General features: G+C 42.8%; 1 protein-coding gene across 2 annotated transcripts in view; it reads right to left on the bottom strand.

The window, feature by feature from the left end:
* The window catches only part of PKM (pyruvate kinase M1/2), a 39,137-nt gene that overhangs the window by 7,336 nt on the left and 13,117 nt on the right, over nucleotides 1–18,684 (bottom strand). For both annotated transcript variants that reach the window (XM_073363162.1, XM_073363161.1), the window contains exons 4-8: nucleotides 13,286–13,417; nucleotides 12,515–12,701; nucleotides 10,201–10,471; nucleotides 8,812–8,962; nucleotides 5,561–5,713 (exon numbers count right to left, since the gene is read on the bottom strand). In XM_073363162.1, the coding sequence (XP_073219263.1) occupies nucleotides 5,561–5,713; nucleotides 8,812–8,962; nucleotides 10,201–10,471; nucleotides 12,515–12,701; nucleotides 13,286–13,417 (894 nt within the window). The remainder of the gene's footprint in view (nucleotides 1–5,560; nucleotides 5,714–8,811; nucleotides 8,963–10,200; nucleotides 10,472–12,514; nucleotides 12,702–13,285; nucleotides 13,418–18,684) is intronic.

Raw genomic sequence — 18,684 nt, 5'->3', positions numbered from 1 at the left:
GGGGTAGGATTTCTAAAGCACATTTATGTGTGGCACATTAATTGGTCGATTAGACACTGCTGGTGCACACTATAAGTTCCTCGGTGCAATTTTATGTAGTTTTTTTTTAAACCAGTACTATGTTAAGTGCACCAATTAATGTACAACAGTGCACTTTAGAAATCACACTCCCATAGTGTGTAGACAAGCCTTAAAGTGTCAGCTTACTGTGGGTCCTGCTTCTGCACTCTACCAGGGGCTCAACTTTTAGGTGTGCCAGAGAACACATAGTAGTAGAATGCAAGGTATATGTTGCTTCAGGGATGCATATGTGTTCACCCCATCCTTCTAATGGCCCAGAGCACTGTTAGAATAATCTTCTATAGAAGAAGAGTCCAATTGTTAACAATGCCACCACCTTCCATCTCATTCTTTGCAAGCAAAGAAGGCGGGCTCATTTTATGGTTTGGCTGTTACCTTAAAGACAAGCCAAGAAACTTAATCTTTACAGTTGCACCACCCTACCCTTTAGTTTCTATACTGTGAACAGTATTACAAGTCTTCCTTATATGGTTGTTTTCTCAAAAAAATGTAGCGTACAGAAATCCTCATTTAATATTTGTATTTACTCTACTTAGTCAAGTGTACAACTACAGAAGATGCTTCTAGTTTTTGTTCATAGAATGAAGGCGTCATGAGAAGCTTCAACATCCAGCTTACAGACAGTCCATGGATATTCCAAGTGAGTTTGTATAGAATCTAGGAATTTTATACAGATCAGTAGGTATGCCTAACAAAGCATTTTTAGGACAAGAATTCTTGTCTGACTAGGCAATGCTAGCCCTTCACAACCACATAAAGAAGGCTTGCAGAGTTTACTAAAAAAGCATGCAGAAAAGTTGATACTCTTGAAGAGATTACTAGCTGAAGTTATTTATAGCAAGCAAGACAAATGGAGGCTTCAGACAGACTAAATCCATCTAAATAGAGATACTTCACCCTATGGGACTTTCCAGGTGAGGACAAGCATATTACAAATGTTAATGAATTGTCACTGTTATGCCCACCTTATAATTTTCTTTATTTAAGTTACAAGTTCAGCAGCTTGTCTAGATATCCCAGAGGATGCGGAAATTCTGACTCCTGGTCTCCAGCCACCAGATCCTTTGTAACAATAATTCAGACTGAGACACCTAAATCAGGTGTTCTCAACCTTAACCTTTCTGAGGCTCCCCTGTCACACCCCCAACATGTTATGAAAACGCCATGGCCCACCTGTGCAACAACTGTTTGTCTGCATATAAAAGCCAAGGCAGCGCTTTAACATGGCTTGTGTAGTCATGGCAGAGCCACAGCTCCCAGCGCTGGTGCGCTGTTTACACTGGCGCTTTACAGCACTGAAATTTGCTGTGCTCAGGGGGGTGTTTTTCCATACCCCTGAGTGAGAAAGTTGCAGTGCTGTAAATTGCCAGTGTAGACAAGCCCTTAGTTTAAACTACATACTTACTTCGGTATAGCTGCATCACTCAGAGGTGTGAAAGAAATCCATACCCTTGAGCAGGGGTCTCAAACACATGGCCCACGTGCTATTTCCTGTGGCCCGCCAGCTCCCTGCGGTCCCCCTGCATCTCTGCCCTGAGCTCCCTGCTGCACCCCACACCCCCGCCCTGAATCTGCTGCTGCACCCTGCATCCTGATGCCCTGCCCTGAGCCCCCTGCCGCACCCCAACCCCCTGTGCACTAAATCCCCACCACACCCCACACCCCTCCTCCACCCCCTGGGGGCAGGGAAGGGGTGGGAAGAGGCAGGGCAGGGGCGGAGCCTCTGAAAGGGGTGGGGGGGGTCAGTAATGTGGTCCTCAGGCCAATGAGCTAGTCCTCATGTGGCCCTTGTGGTCATTTGTGTTTGAGACCCCTGCCCTTGAGTGACATAGCTACACTGACAGTAACCCCCTGTGTAGGCAGCGCTATGTCAGCAGCAGAAATTCTCCCACTGACGTAACTCCACCTCTGTGAGAAGCGGTCACAATTCAGCCAACGGGAAAGAGCTCTGTTAGCTTAGAGTATCTTCACCAGATGTGCTGCAGCTTTGCTGATGCAAGTCTGTAGAGTAGACCTGCCCTTAGGGTTTGTCTACACTGCCCTTCAGTTTGGAAAATGGATTACATTAACGTGAACTAGAAATCTTAGTATGCACCTGCAGCATACACATGGTAGAGTTACTGCAAAGCACTTTGGTATGTGCTATTAACATCCTATAGTCCAAACTGCAGTGGAGTATAGACATGTCCTACTTTCTTTGAATTTCATTCAGCTCTTTAGACAAACAGGCAAGGGCAGAGTTTCAAGACTTGCTTTTCCCACCGGTCAAATTAGTTGCCAACTTTTTAAACTGACAGGACGAATGGAAATTTTGGGAGCTGCTTCCTTCCCAGGGAGAGGTATCCTGTCCAACATCTGGAAACTTGCTACTGAACTCCTAGAGGACTGTGCCTCATCTTTTGGGGACATTAGGATTACCACTAGAGTCAATTTTTGATATCCAGTGGAAATTAGAGAGTTGTCAGCAAGTGGTAATTATTACATTCTACCAACACATCTGTCAGGTCAGAGAGATTCATTGGGTGTAGAAAGGACGTATCAAGTATACTGGAGAAACTTCTGGCACCAAGTTTAAACAGGCTTTCTCCCCCATTCCTAGAGGATAAATTCTTTTAGATTGGTACATAAAGTACTTCCAGATTCTGAAACACCCTAACATTCCTAGAAGCTATAGGGAGGGAGTGCACCTAGCTAGAGCATCTCATTGTTTTCAGCTTAGGTGTGAAGAACCAGTCTTCACATTTATAAAAGATGCTAAAATGTGAAATACATTTTTCATAACAGAAGCTGGAAAGCAGGAACATAAGGGTCCTACTCTTATCAGCTGACTTGACTTTTAGACCAAGAAAGCATCAATAAAAGTGGTCCATGCTCATTTTGCTGTCACTGCAATTGGGCAGTCTTACCACTGGCAAAGTTACCTGGGAAGAAAGCAGGAGCAACCCAGGAGGATTATGCAGTCACCATACACCTGCATGTAAAACCCTCATGCTCCTGGAAAGGGAGAAAACTGTGCTCTAGAAGTGAGAAAAAACAAACTTACCAACCCAGTATTAAGACCCTACTTCTAGGAAGAGCAGTTCTGGTAAATGGAGCTGCAGGTAATGGGACTGCGTAAGTGCTTGGGGAACCTGAATTTGTTTGAACTGTTTAGACATTTCTATAGTGTCACTGTCATGTCAGATTCCTTACCCGCTGTAAGGTTTAGGATAAACTGTTTTCTTCTAGAAAGAAGAGCAGCTCCTTTCAGTTAGTTTTACAGTGGTCAATGCTTGCAGTGCTGGTAAGCTGTCACACTGCCATTTTATATGGCTTAGTCTGGAAAGGTAGAGACTGAGCCTCACGGCCTTATTTTACAGAAGCCAGATTCCATAATTGGAGGTTTTGACCCCAGATACTCTAGAGAGATTCGTGAGATTTTCCCCTCCCCGCACCCTAAAGGCAACAGAAAGCCTCAATGTTTTGAACTGCCCTCGGCTGAGCCTGGGGATTTAGTGCACTTTTGTGCAGACAAGCCTTAGTCCATGTGTGCCAATATTAACTACTCATTGCATCATGGTAAAAAGGGATAAGCAGAAGTTGGTGCTCTGAGGTTGTAACCTGGCCTATTCTAATAGCATTCACTTTAGGAAAAAACCACAAGTGTCTAGCTACTCCTAGTAACGTTGCAGCGGTACTAAATGCCTCCACAGGCAGGGTTTGATTAGGGGATAGCCCAAGTTTAAGGAAAGGTGGGGACAAAACCTTTGATGGTTATGATTCTGAAGCCAGTAGGCACATCCATTTTGCATTACATCAGAAGCTTCAGTTTCACCTTAGCTGCGTGCCCTGGTTTATTTTCCCCTCATGCTTGGAGGTTCAATTCTCCAATATGTTTTGCCACTATGAAACCAAGTGTTCAGAACTTAACCTGGTAATTAAGAACCTTGCATAAATGCAGTGTAGGTACGATGAGCTATAATATGGAAGTTCAAGACTACATCAATAAAAGCCACCATCCATTAAGAAAGGCAGTATTTTGCCTTACGTGAAAAATACAGCCTAGAACCACTTGTATTAATCTGTTGACCTACCTACAGTAACTAAAAAAAAAAAGGAAGGTCAAACACTTGAGATCACCAGTACCCACATACTATCTAGTAGCCAGATCTAAAGAACTTCTGCTAGTCGAACTAGATTATCTGAAACTAAACTGGATCACAAGAGTTCATTTCTGAAATTAAGTTTTACTGCAGCAAGTTTCCAGATTTAGGTATCAGGGTCAACCCTCAAGATTTCCTAGTAGGAGAAGCTTTAGGCAGGCAGTTAGTGAGTAGTTTACAGTGCAGAGCTATCACATGCTTTAAGATCATTGGCCCACAGTCTGGTTTCATCATCTGTTCCCTAAGTGAACAAAAGTTCCAGTGCACATAAATCAAATACAATTAACAGTGAGAAGAAAGTATACTTATGTAAGGAATTGTAAATGCACATTAGTAGCTATGTTTATTAATCTATATAACCTGAACTGCAACTGACAAACTAGTGCATTGTAAATGCTGTAATTCACAGCAGTTACCCGGAGATCATCAGTACTTCTAGACACTTAGCATTAAACTTAAATTAATGGGAAGATGAGCTGGGTGAACTCAAGGCAGAGCAGAGAGGTTTCTGGCAGTTTAAACATGTAAAAAAAAAAAAAAAAAAAAAAAAAGTCCTGTCAGTCATCATGCAAGAAACATCCCCATAAACAGTAGCCAAATGCAGAGCTGTTGAAGGCAACAGGACAGTAAACCTGGAACAAGCACCCCATTAAACCATCCCATTCCCTTACCACACAAGTTCATTTATTTAAATTTGAATGGTTTTTCAGTATCTGGAGTTGAGCTCAAAGGCCAAAATGATCCTTGGAGCAGCTCCGCAGCTTGAGTTAGAGGTTAGAGCCGTGGACTCAAGGAAATCAACACCAGGGTAACGAAGAAAGCTCAACCTTGCCACATAAATATAAGTTACGGTTTCTTACAGTCCACTGAAGTGGACATCTCAGCACTGCACTTCAATTCTTGGCTCTGCCTCTAAGTGATGAGTACAAAGCACATGGCAAGTGACATTTGCATGTCTGGCATGTAAAGGAAACCATTTCTCATAGATGATCTAGTGGCAGAGGGCAGTGCCACACTGACCTGCTCCTTGTCAGGCTACAGTGGGCTTACAAGTCCATGCTCCATGTAAGTGTAGGTTAGGAAGATGAATGGGAGGAAGAAATAGAAGGAAGAACAGATTTACTTTTTCAGAAAGCAGGGGTTAGTGGGAGCATGGACAAGGAGCTGCCATTATAGAACTGCTAGGTATTGCTACTTGACTCTGAATGCATTTGGACAACCAGACATCTGGATGAAGTGAAAAGCAGGAAGTGGGATATATGCTACCTTTACCTCTTTGGAAAATTTCCAATTTTGGACTATGTAATTCTACCCTTTAAAGCAAAGGCACTACTCACAGCGTGCTGCATACGGACAGCCTCAAGAGGGTAATCTCCTTTGGCAGTCTCCCCAGACAGCATGATGCAGTCTGCTCCATCCAAGACAGCATTAGCAACGTCACTGCCCTCAGCACGGGTTGGCCGAGGTTTCTTAATCATACTCTCCAACATCTGGAAAAGGAGAAGTTGGGGTGTTAATTTACTCAGCCTACTATGAAGGAGACCAACTACTTTTCTAGTACATCTATGTAAGCACTGGAATGTGTTTTAAAGCATTTTATACTGTAGGGTACAGCACAAAGTTAAGTATCAGTAAGTCTGACTAGACTATTTGAAACAAGTATGTTTTGTCTGGCCACCAGAACAAGAGTGTTATGCATGGAAACAGAGCTGATGACATACTGAAGTATGAATGCTGATATGCCAAACCTTGCGACAGAACTCTAGAACAGCATTACAGCAGATTTCACCAAGAAACCTGCTACATACAAATTATTAAAAATGAATTGATGCTACAATTGGCATTTATTTAAGACAGCCGTGTACCATTAATATTCAACTACTAGTTAATCAGCAGCAAGGTAAGAGCTGAATATGAGGATGAGAGAGGTTTAGGTTCACATAATCCACAACCAGGCATGTATCAGAGAAATTAATACATCAATAGCCAACTAATGCACACCGTTGTGGCTTGTTGCTATTACAGTCTGGCTCATTAGTTGCCCACTTCCTTTTAAAAAGGAGACTTTTCAGGTTTATATGACATCTTTCCTTTATGTAATCATTTAGTAAAATAGTGGTGGAAAGGTTGTACAAACACCTTCTCTATTTTGAACTGGGTAGTTCAAACTTCTACTGTTTGCTGACTATTCAAACAGTCCTTCCTCCCCACCAAAATGCTTCGCTGCCTTCTCAGCAGTTTATTTTGACTCTTTATGAAGAGGAAGATGTGAAATAGAATTGACAGACACCAGTTCAGAAAGCAAGTTGAGGCTGAAGTGCCTACAAACTACAGCCAAAGTAGCATTTTAGTACTTTGCCAGTGAGGCTGCGGGTGTTTTAAAAACACAAAACAAAAAAAAACCAACCAGCCAACAAAAACCAAAACCCACCAACTTATGTTCTCCTTCATCCCTTCTGCACCATCTTTTCCCACCTTTCAGTCCCCATAATATAGTTTTGTCTTGGTCCTTCTCCCAGTCTCCCCCACTTACTACTCCACCTGTGACTTAAATTTAGGGACTTTTCCAGTGAGGAGGTCTCAGTTGGACAGTGCCAGGAGTTGGTGTGCATTGTGGTAAACACCAAGAGGCCCAACTGGCTAGTGTCCAGAGCCATATGGTCCTTTAAATATCCTACTAATGGAAACCAGGCTATTCTTGAAACACCAGCTGCAGAGATACTAAGAAGATGATCCTTCCAGTACCAGAAGGCTGCTTATAAAAATCCTGCAAGAAGTTACTCCTGTGGGAATTCTGCACCACTACACACAGGCATAATGAGCCATGCATATTTTTAATTTTTCACAGAAAAAAGCTTTGGCTTGAAAGTTGCGGCTGCTCTGCTTTTTGCCCACCAGAGGGTGCTGTGGTGCTAGAACAGAGCAGCAGCTCCTGGCCAACTAGGGAAGAGAAAGAGCCTACCATCTTCATAGCACCTGTTGGGCCAGGTCAGGAGACAGGGACTAAGGGGAGACACAGCATGGGGCTGCTGGGGAGTCAAACAAGGGCTAGTGGGGGAGGACAGACTGGGGCAGAGGCTGAATGGAAGTGGAGGTGCAGGGCCACATGGTGACGGGGCAGGGCGTGCAGGGCCACATGGAAATGGGGGAGACATGTGGACAAGGGGTGCAAGTCAGATGTGTCTGACTGAATGGGATGCTAGGGGTCAGCATGGGGGAAGCTCCCTAACAATCCCCCCCGCCTCCCTCCCAAAAAAGTCTGTTCCATATACTTTTCTGACCCATACCCAACAACCCTCCAAGTTCACACCCAGGCTCCATCCCAGCAATCACTTCTCTCCCTCAACTCCTCCATTACCCTGACTCCCCCAAGCCTTTGCACTGCTTCAGAGGGGTGTGGGAAATATGGTATTGTAGTTTAAATGTATTACTCAGAGTTCTGTATTAATATGCCTTGTAAGGAATTTGTCAAAAAACATTTCCTGAATTTTTTGTTGCTGTATTGTTACAGACGTACTTGCTGACAGATATTTTGAAATAAGTGACCAAAAATCATGGAAACTAGTGTGATAATACTGTGTTAATTTGACAAATACGCAGAACTGGAAGTGTTGTGTGCAGAATTTAATTTTTTTGGTGCAGAATGTCCCCAGGAGTAATCTGCCTACTCACCATCAACTCATTTAAAGCTCACTCTCCAAGAGTGAAGCAAAAGGAGAAGTATTGGGGAAGAAGAGGATCTCAGTTGCCATTAGTAACAACTTAGAAATTTTATTTGTGCGCCTCCTCTAGTCCCTACAACTGAGGCTGTAGTGCTGCTGCAGAGTTCTGGAGATTTTCCATACAAGGCACTGCTCCATTCTCTGGGCTTTGAGTTACTTGCTTTAACTCTATCTGAATATACTCAGACAAGAGCCCTTCTGCAGAATAGTTTACATAAAACCCTGCACAATTGTAATTGCTTTTGAAGTCATAACAGAAAGGAAATGAAGAATGGACTCCTTTACATGGGGAGAGAGTTAATCCACTATCACTAATGCCAGCTACCCTTATAAAATGAAATTTAACTTCTGTGTTGGAAACTGAACCTTCTGCCTCCATTAAATGCAGAGAGACAGGCCAGTGAACACAAGAGGAAAGGAAAATGAGGGGAGATTGGCCAATCCATAAAAGGTTTCTTCACTTGGATGAAATGTTTCTAGGCCCTATATTTTAGGGCTTAACCTTTTTTTATATTATATATAATTCATTCCAAACCATGCAAGATGTCCAGTCACAAGAACGTTTGGATGGCATCTCTTCCCACACCCAAATTACTCTTTGTTTGAACAGAGGTACGAGGTGTTTACGACTAACTTGGGATAAGCAAGTATAGAAATCTCAGTTTGCTTGCGTCTTATTCACGAAGACAGAAAAGCTGCTGAGTCACTGTACTTTGCAGCCCTGCTCTGTGTGTTAGCTTCATGCTCTGATAGACATTGTTTCAAGATATCCCTAAGTGTGTAATGGACATAGTGAATCTCAAGTACTACTAGAGAAGTTATATGATAAAGACTCCGATTACGAAAGCTAATGATATTTGAAGTACCTGAGTAGCACAGATAATGGGCTTCCCAGCCCTGTTGCAACGTCCAATCATCATCTTCTGGGCTAGAAAGACTTTTTCAGCTGGGATCTCAATACCCAAGTCACCACGGGCCACCATGATGCCATCACTGGCCTCCAGAATCTCATCAAACCTCATGGCCAAAAAACAAAACATTTGTTTTATTCTTTCCTCCATCTGCAAGACACCTTTCAGTTCTAGGAACTACAGGGAAAAGGTGGAAGTCACTCTCTCCACCAGATACTTTTCTATTAGTACAAGTTTATTGCTTAGATTGTGTATAGTTACAAATATTGTGTTCCCATAAGCTATTCCACTTAATATATAATTTAAATGGATAGTATGATGCTTATTTTTAAACTTTTTAAATCAATTTACATTTTCACAATTGTGTGAAACTGGGGTCAGTTATTTAATGACAGATAATGGCATTCAAAAAGCTTTCCAAGATGTTAAAACACAGGCTGTCAACAAGTCAAAATACACAAAGCAACTATCCTTAAAATGTACAAGTCATTTTACTATTCATTCATTAGTCCATTTGTAACAAGTCTAAATCACTGGATTTTGACTAAATTATCAAGCAGCGTTTCTCTCACTTCTCCTATTGGAAAATTTTAATTATTGATAAAAAAGTGTGTAGAGGATGAAATTGACATTCACTGATAAAAATCTACTCTCATTCAAAGCCTACTTGTGTTATGTGAAAGGTAATTACACTACCAGGTGTATCTAAGGAGGAGAGAAGAGATTATCATTTTGGTAGCTAATCAGATTCCAGTTTTCTAAATTGAACAAGGAGCAAGTATTGTGACACTGGGTACATCTACACTATTTTTAGCCGCAGACAAAGTCAGCTGACCTGGGGGTCTGAGACTTGCTGCTTCAGGTGGGTTTTTTTGTTTTGTTTTTGGGTGCAGCGTTGACATATCTGTTGAATCACTTGATAAATAAATGGTCAATACTTTAGTGTCACTGGCTGCTATTAGAATTGGAGATTAAGTTTTTGTACAGGGAAAAAAGTAGAGGCCTTGCTAATTAGCATTAAGTACCAGGCGATCCACAGCAAATTACTGAAGTTTGAGCTGATGAGGTGAGGTACATAAGACGGATTAAAAAAAATAAAAAAAAAGTACCCATTTGTATGTTACAGTATGTTGATAGATATACAGCAATAACTGCTAACCAGTTTTGCAATGAAGGCAGTAGTATAGTAGTGACTCATTTCTGCGGAGAAGTGGGATAAGAACCAAAAGGACAAGCTGCAGTTCAGCAAAATAAAATTTGTGCTCCCAGTGTCTTTTCCCCCCCTCCCCATACCTGTGAGAGTCTTTACTGTTACTTGTACAAGCCATGCTTGGGAAAGCTCACCTGCGCACACCCTCATGGTTCTCAATCTTGCTGATGATCTTGATATTCTTCCCCTTTTCTCCCAGCACTTGCCTGACAGCATGGACATCAGCTGCCTTGCGGATGAAGGAAGCAAACACCATGTCCACATCCTGCTCCACACCAAATTTCAGATCTTGAATGTCCTTCTCAGAGACTGCAGGAAGGTCCACTGCAGCACCAGGCAGATTTACACCCTTCTTGCTACCAAGCATACCACCATTCTCAACTTCAGTGAGAACATAGTCTGCACCTGAATTAAATTGGATGAGTTTAAGTCAGCATCTTACTTTCATATAGTCTGTTGCTTGCTTCCCCACCAGTTCACCATTATTCAGTAGGAAGTGACCAGTACAATCTCCTCTTTCTACTGGAGAAGAGCAGGTGACTGAGCACTTTCACAACCAGAGCTGCTTTGCCCAACAGACAGCACAGTTAGATTGTCTTTTGCCTTTGCAATAGACAATCATGTTATGATAATCCCTTAGGCACAGGCTGGTTGGGAGCACCCGCATTTTGCATTGGTCTGATAAATCCTGCTCCTGTGAATAAATTCTGTCAGTCTAGATTCACCTCCACCACCATTCCTGAAAAGGGAAGATATCTATTCATTATAGACTTGCGAGTATGATTGCTGAACTACAGAAATGCAATTTGGTGACTTCGAGACAGGCTGTTCACTTGTTCCAGGACACTCGCAAGTATAAGTACCACTGAAAGAGGGGGAGCCCTGGAGGATGCATTTCACCAGCCACAGTTCAGGGCATTCTACCATGAAAGCAGATAGCTTAAAAAAAAAAAAAAAAAAAAAAAACACAGAACAGAACTGTTGGTACTTCACTTCCCAGTAAGACTAGTCCCACATTAGCTATATGATCTAATTTTACAAACAGGAATTGGCATGGTGCAGCAAGAGGGCAGATAGGTTGAGTACTCAAAGTCTCCCTATCCCAGTCCCATACTACTCCCCTTTCAGAAGGGAGATAAGCACCCCAGATCAGAAAGATTAGGTATTCTATACAAGAATCAGCAACTCTGTCCACTGATGCAGATTTATTGTGCTGGTATCTGAGGATTGCAGAGAAGCTATTTAGAGAGCAGACAGTAGTTTGCCAGGAGGCATAGTTCTCGCTATTTGCCAGAACAGTTTATTTATACCGAAACCAGTGATTTTTAAATGGTTAGGTTTTTTACTCAAAGTTCCCTACCCATTGGTTTCTGCATCACTTTCAGAACTCAGTTAATATGCCTTGGTCTGTGCACAGACCATGGCATGCTAATACTCTAAGTTCATGGGATACTCAACTAGTTGGAGGTAGCCAGCTTTCCCCGTAAGTGGCAGAAATTGTCAAGTAGTTAATGACCAAAAATTTGACCTGTGCTTTATCAGAGCAGCTAGCAATGAAGGGTTTAGGACAGGGATGTGCAAACTTTTTGGCCTGAGGGCCACATCTGGGTGTGGAAATTGTATGGAGGGCCATGAATGCTTATGAAATTAAAATTTCAGAGATTTAAATAAAGCTTTATTTAATAAAGATACATTTTAGTGGAAATAAAAATTAAACATCATAATAAAGTATTACAATAATTAAACCAAACTTACCTCCTTTCCATGCCCTCTTTAATGTGAGCAATACAGTTGGCATGTCCTGGCCAACTACTCTGTTTTATCAGCAATGGAAAATTAACACTACTAAAACAGCAAAGTCAGCTAAGAGAACAAGTAGCAGGCACACGGGCTTGCACATTCCAGGCTTTGATAGCGTATGAGGTGCATTTGGTAATTGGGTTGTGCAGCCAAAAACATGTGCGTCCTCATGCAGGTCCCACCTGAACATGTGGGAGTGTCGGGCGGGCAGAGTGGGGCAAGCCCCTGACCCTGCTCCTGGGGGGTAGAAGGAGGGGTGGTTAAAGGTCTGAGGGGCTGGATGCGGCCTGCGGGCAGTAGTTTGCCTACCCCTGGTTTAGGATAACATGTACAGCCTAGTGAAATCTGGCTTAAGTCATCACTCAGTTACTGGAATCATGGTTTTAACGGTAAGGAATTAGATGTGGTTTTACTGCATTTACCAAAATCAGAAGTCCATCCCCATTATGTTAGGTCAAATCTGGAAGTGAAAATGGGTGGCCACTCACCAGTAAAGTACCAAGTAAGCTCAGCTAGCTATTGAAGATAGACTAAATGGAATTGTTATTGCAAAGTGAAACATTACCACAAGTTAATACTTAGATGTGAAGGGACAGATCAACATGAGTGCAGGGTTCACGGTATTGGAATCCCTTGATTATTACATACCTTTCCCCTTAACCTGCAGGGAGATGAGGCCATCATCTATATAGATTTTGCTGCCCACATCCACAACATGGGGGAGGTTCTTGTAATCCAGCCACAGTACATTTTCATCACATTTCTCCATGAAGGCATTGTCCAAGGTCACTTTGAGAGTTCCTCCCTTCTTAAGTTCCACCTCTGCTGTGCCACTCTGTGTGCAACAATGGAAACTTTAGTAACAGAATAGCATGTGGGGTGTTGGGATTAGCATGCAAGTGTTGATAGCCTGTGATATACAGGAGGTCAGACTAGATGATCTGGTAGTCCCTTCTGGTTTTAAGACGACTTTAATATCCACTTCCCTCAGGATAGCAGTTGTGACTTATAGCAGAAGTTGCCATCACAAAGCTAGAAGTAGGTCTCTCACACCTACAGTGTATTCTGTGCACACAGCCCCACCCCAGAGCCAACAATGGAAAAGAATAGTCAAACTGGCAAGGTTACTTTCCTGCATGTGACGTGTTCCATCACAGTAAGCATGCTCATTATGGTCACACTCCTGTTTCGCACAGTGGACACTCAATTCATCCACACTGTGCAATACTCAGCCCCCTGAACTTGAAGTGGCTGAAAATGGTCCAGCTTCATTCTTTCATTCAGAGGTTTGTTAACACTAACCCTTGGTCCAGAAGCAGAGCTAGTATTACAGCCACAAGACTATCTAGTTCCTTAGAGGAATTTTTTCCATGTAGAATGAAAGCTTGTATAATTACTGATCATATAGAACAAACTTACTCCCTTGATAAGTCCAGTTCGGATTTCAGGTCCCTTGGTATCCAGTGCTACAGCCACAGGTCTGTAGGTGATGGGATCAGAAGCAAAGCTCTCTGTAGCTTCTCGCACATTCCGGATTGTTCCTTCATGGTACTGGCAAGGAGGGAGGGGGTGGGGGAAGAAAAAAAAGGAAGTACTTTCAGCCCACTTCTTTTCATTTGCTGTCCTGGACACTATGAGCCTACAGTAAAAGACTGCTGTCCCCTTCCCCCATGCCGAGTTACTCCATCAGAGTGGAATACAGTGCAGAATTTAAGCTTTCAGTTAATGAAGATTACTCATTGTTATGAAGGCCATGTGTATGGACCAGGTCTTACAAGAGTTAACTATCAGTATAGTTCAAGTGGTACAATTCCCTTAGGGTGGGTACAGTTATGTTGGGTACTTATACCAGTATTTCCCTTCCAGTCAGGAAGCTATCTGGTAAGAGGCACCTTGCTGTGTGTGGTGTGGGTAACAGTCCATACTAGGATTGTATTAGTAGAAATATTTTGGCAAAGTCACAGCCCTAAATATAGCTATATTCATACAAAAGCTGTTTATAGACCAGCCTAAGTAAATTCAGTTCTGTCAAGTGTGCAAAGACAGCCAAAACCAATGGCAGGCAAGTGCAAGTAATTCACTTTCTCTCAGTGGGTACTAACATGGAAGCCCAGTGCTGGTTTAAAGCATCAATATTATTTTGTTATTAATTTTTTTAACAGAAGTTTTTAGCCAGTATGCTTTACCTTTGGATGCAGTGGACTGCTCAGCTGCCAAGAATTGCCAGGGTGAAGAACTAGCACTCCCCTCCTCATAGCACTGGAAACACACACACACTCACTCTCTGGTACCAAAAGCCCAAACTGCCTTCTGAGTGCCACAACCCCAGACTGTTTTTCACACCAGCCGGAGGCCAAAAGATCTGGATGCTGCCTACCCACATGTAAGAACCTCCAGCTTTCTACTGACAATTTCAGCAGTGCTCCAGAACAAAAATGGCAAGGTCTGAAGAGACAGTTTAGGAGAGCATAAAGCTGGACAGAACACGTTGTACAAAACTGCAGGTTGAGTCTGAAGCTGCTGCTACAGAATTCAGGTCCAGCTTGGCACAGTATTACATAGGCCAGGGGTGGGCAAAATTTTTGGCCTGAGGGCCACATCAGGGTTCTGAAAGTGTATGGAGGGCTAGTATAGTGTATTAAATTGCTCCCCGCAGGAATGTGCTACTCTCAGTTGCCAGTCCTGGTGCTCTGAGCAGCATGGTAAAGGGGTGGGGGGGTTGGATAAGGGGCAGGAGGCAGTTGGATAGGCGTGGGAGTCTTGGGGAACCTGTCGGGGGCAGTCAGGTGACGAGGAGCAGGGGAGGGTTGGAAGTGGGAGGGGGACAGGCTGTTGCACAGCCCTCCCTACCCAGCTCTCCATACACTTTTTGGCCCGAGGGCCACATTGGGTGCAAAACTATTTGCCCACCCCTGAACTAGAGGGAAACGAATTTGTTAATTAAAAAAGGAGGTGGACAACCTGAGCTGGCACAATCCAGCTCATTTGATCACTGTTGTAACAGTGATGTTACTACCAAGTTTATATGAAGTTCCACACTCCATCAAAGGCTTTTATTGGAAGCTGCTGGAGGAAGTCTATCCAACATCCCATAAAGCTTTAGACCTTTTACTCATCATGCTTTTGCAATGTATGGTTTGGTATAACTGGGATCTGGTTTTTGGTCTACTCATTTTTATTTCAGCCACTAGTATGGTTACAGTTTCTTGCACTCTTGTACAAACAATGGGATAGGAAAAGAGATGCAAATTAGAAAGGGTGTGACATTTGATCCTGAAAATAGATATGGTAGACAAGCATGGAGAAAGCAAAAGGTTAAGTATTCAAGCAAGTATCAGTGACCTCCAGATTAAATAAGAATTGAAACAGAAACAGGTCTGCAGACTATGCAGTGAAAAAAGTGCCAGGAAAGTAGCATCAGTTTTTAGACTGTATGTAGGCAAACTTGGAAGGCAGCAATACAATCAAGTTTTCAGGAGTATGTAAACCTTGTGAACCTCAGTTTTTGGGAGTAACTCAAATCACACATAAGGTGTCAAGTTGGTCACAGGAACGGAGGTATATAAACCTAATGAATATTCCTGACAATTGTAAAAAGAAAAGGAGTACTTGTGGCACCTTAGGGACTAACAAGTTTATTTGAGCATAAGTTTTTGTGAGCTACAACTCACTTCATTGGATGCATTCAGTGGAAAATACAGTGGGGAGATTTATATACATAGAGAACAAGAAACAATGGGTGTTACCATACACACTAATGAGAGTGATCACTTAAAGTGAGCTATTACCAGCAGGAGAGTGGGGGGGAACCATTAAATGGGAGTCCAGGAAATAGCTGAAGGATTAGTGTGGGGAGAAGTTAAAGTTGAACAGCCTGTTGTGGCCTGAGGGGGTCAAGAAACTTTGCTATACATAAGACTGGAATCTCTGCATTACCCTATATATTCATCCATCCAAGTTAGGAGTACAGCATTCCCAAGGGACAGATAACAGTTGAAAGTGCTGAGATTATGAAAGGAGAAAAATAAGTCAAGGCATACTTCTTGCCATACACATGAGCAGCTTCTGGCTCTGGCCACGGTCAGAAGCCCAGCCACTGACACTATTCCAATGGTTAGATTTTTCCAGTTTTCCGTAACTTTAAAGGTCAGCATGTTTGTGGTTTCTGCAGTGTGTGCGTTCATTTTAATGACCTGTGCCCTTTAAAGTTCAGGGGAGGGCAAGAGGCCAAGTTGTAACATAGCTTGAGGTGCTTACTTTGTGTCCTATAGAAACTACAGCCCCTGACATTTTGAAGGCTAAAGGACAGGCAACATGGAGGCCCTGGGCATCACTGCAAGGGAAGCCATATTTGGGAATGGGATCACTTCCACATCTCAGGTCACAAAGAGGAATCTAGTCTATTTATATAAACTGAGGGGGCTTGTCTTTGACAACAAATGGTTTGCATTTCTTATGATCTTATTCCTCACATAAATTTAACATAGTGCTTTCAAATGCCAGAGCATGATGTCCATAACGGTCAGGGAACATACCTCTGCAAACTAGCAAGCCAAGCAACAGAGACCCAGGACTTATTTGAAGTAGTTAAGAGTTTGCTTCTGAGACATGGAATTGTACTAGTCAGCAAGTTGCATGGCCTACAACAAAATGTATAACTTTAATAGCACTCTGTTTATTTCTGTAGTAGTAGATCAGTGTTTGCTGAATAAAGTTCACATGTTAACAGCAAACCAGTGGCTGAGGAAGAAATGGAATTTCATTCCACTCCAGCAGACCTCTATACTGACTCGGAAGTAGTTAGGTTATTAGAACTAAGCAGTCAAAAAAGCCAAGAGAATGTTAGGAACCATTAGGAAAGGGATAGACAGAAAATATGAAAACACTACATAAATCCATGGTACATCCACACCTTGAATACTGTATGCAGTTCTGGTCATCCCATCTCAAAAAAAAAAAAAAAAAGATTAGAATTGGAAGAGAAAGGCAACAAAAATTAGGGGTATGGAACAGCTTCCACATGAGGAGAGAGTAAAAAGACTAGGACTTCTCAGCTTGGAAGAGAGAGGACTATGGGGAATATGACAGAGGTTTATAAAATCATGAATAGTGTGGAGAAAGTGAATAAGGAAGTGTTATTTACTCCTTTGCATATCACAAGAACCACGGGTCACCTAATGAAATTAATAGGAAGCAGGTTTAAAAACAAGAGTAAGTACTTCTTCATACAATGCAGTAAGCCTGTGGAACTCTTTGCCAGGGGATGTTGTGAAGGCCAAAACTATAACTGGGTTCAAAAAAAGAATTAGATCAATTCCTGGAGGATAGGTCCATCACTAGTTATTAGCCAAGATGGGCAGGAATCCAACCCCATTCTCTGGGCGTCCAAAACCTCTGACTACCAGAAGTGGGGAGTGGATGACAAGAGATGATCACTCAGTGATTGCTGGTTCTGTTCATTCCCTCTGAAGCATCTGGCTCTGGCTATTGTCGGAAGACAGGATACTGGGCCAGATGGACTCTTGGTCTGACCCAGTATGGCTGTTCCTATGTTTGTTTTTATTCCTACCCAACCTAATTCTAAATGGTAGTTGGAAGGACTTAAAGGATACATAGTAACACGAGTCAAATGATTTAGGTTTCATGTTTGTTTTTTTCAAAAAAGGACTTCCTTCAGAGGCAACGAAGAGGCAAAGTCCATGCTTCAAGGATCTTGAAACTGGTCACCTGTATGCCAGCTGTGTCAGTGACCTATTAGTTTAGTAGTGAAATCCAGACTCTGCAGCAAACAGAATACCCTTAGAAAAAGGTTTTACAGGCTAGCATTTGCTAACACACTTAAGGGATCGTAAGGAAGCGTGCACACATACATACACATACCCGCTTTCCCAGCAGCTTTCATTTATGCCTATTACTACAAGAGGCTGCAGCTCAAATAGGTTGATTCAATTTAGCCAGAAAATTCTTTAGAGCAGGGGACCTCATACTCCTGCATACTTAGAAGCGCCTTCAGTGGAGTGCAAGAACAGAGCCCTCTTGATATAGTGGTGCTTTATGACAAGCTGGGGAAGAATCAGAGAGATTTAGTAGTTGTTTAACTAGGAAAGTATGCCCACGTGTAGTAAACTGTCATAAGTGGCAAATACCAAGGTTAATCAGCCTCCAGTGAACTGTAAGCTTGAGACCTGCAATGGGACCTGAACACCATGGGACCTAACTACAAGTGTCAGGTTCAGGTGAAGAAAAAAACAACTTGCATGGCTCAGATCATCTCTGCTCACCTTCTCCTGCCTGTGGGGTACGTGCAGCAGCAGCTGCATGCCCTGCTCCTGTCAGCCACTGCCACCTTGCTGTGCTGGATTGAGCGTGCTGAGGCGTTTCAGTGCAGCATACCTCTCTCTCTACAGCAGAGACCAGCTGGCGGCAGCCAGCCGAAATGAGGCTGTGCAGACCAATGGATATGCTACAGATGACACTACTGACCCAGGCTCAGGAGGAAGTGTCAGTTTGGGTCTGAAAACAACTCAACCCCCTCAGGATGGGTGGGCTCAGGTCATACTTTAAGATTAGGCCTGAACAAACCTCTCCTGCAAGTGTCTAAGGATGACAGTTTGGGTAAAGAAGATTCTAGCATGAGATTTTTTGCAGGGCAGAGACATGTACAGGGAGAGAGAGAGAGATCACCCTAATATTGTTCCTTTGCTTAGCATGGCCAGTTGTGCATGTTTTGACTCTAAAGTTACTGATGGCAAGACACCTTACCAAGTGCATTAAGGAACCTGCACATACAGGATATGGATGTTATGCATTCTTTCAAA

This window comes from Lepidochelys kempii, chromosome 10 (assembly GCF_965140265.1).
Source record: "Lepidochelys kempii isolate rLepKem1 chromosome 10, rLepKem1.hap2, whole genome shotgun sequence".
Classification (NCBI taxonomy): Eukaryota; Metazoa; Chordata; order Testudines; family Cheloniidae; genus Lepidochelys; species Lepidochelys kempii.
The sequence above is the reverse complement of the archived record's forward strand: the minus strand, read 5'-3'. Positions and strand labels throughout refer to the sequence as shown.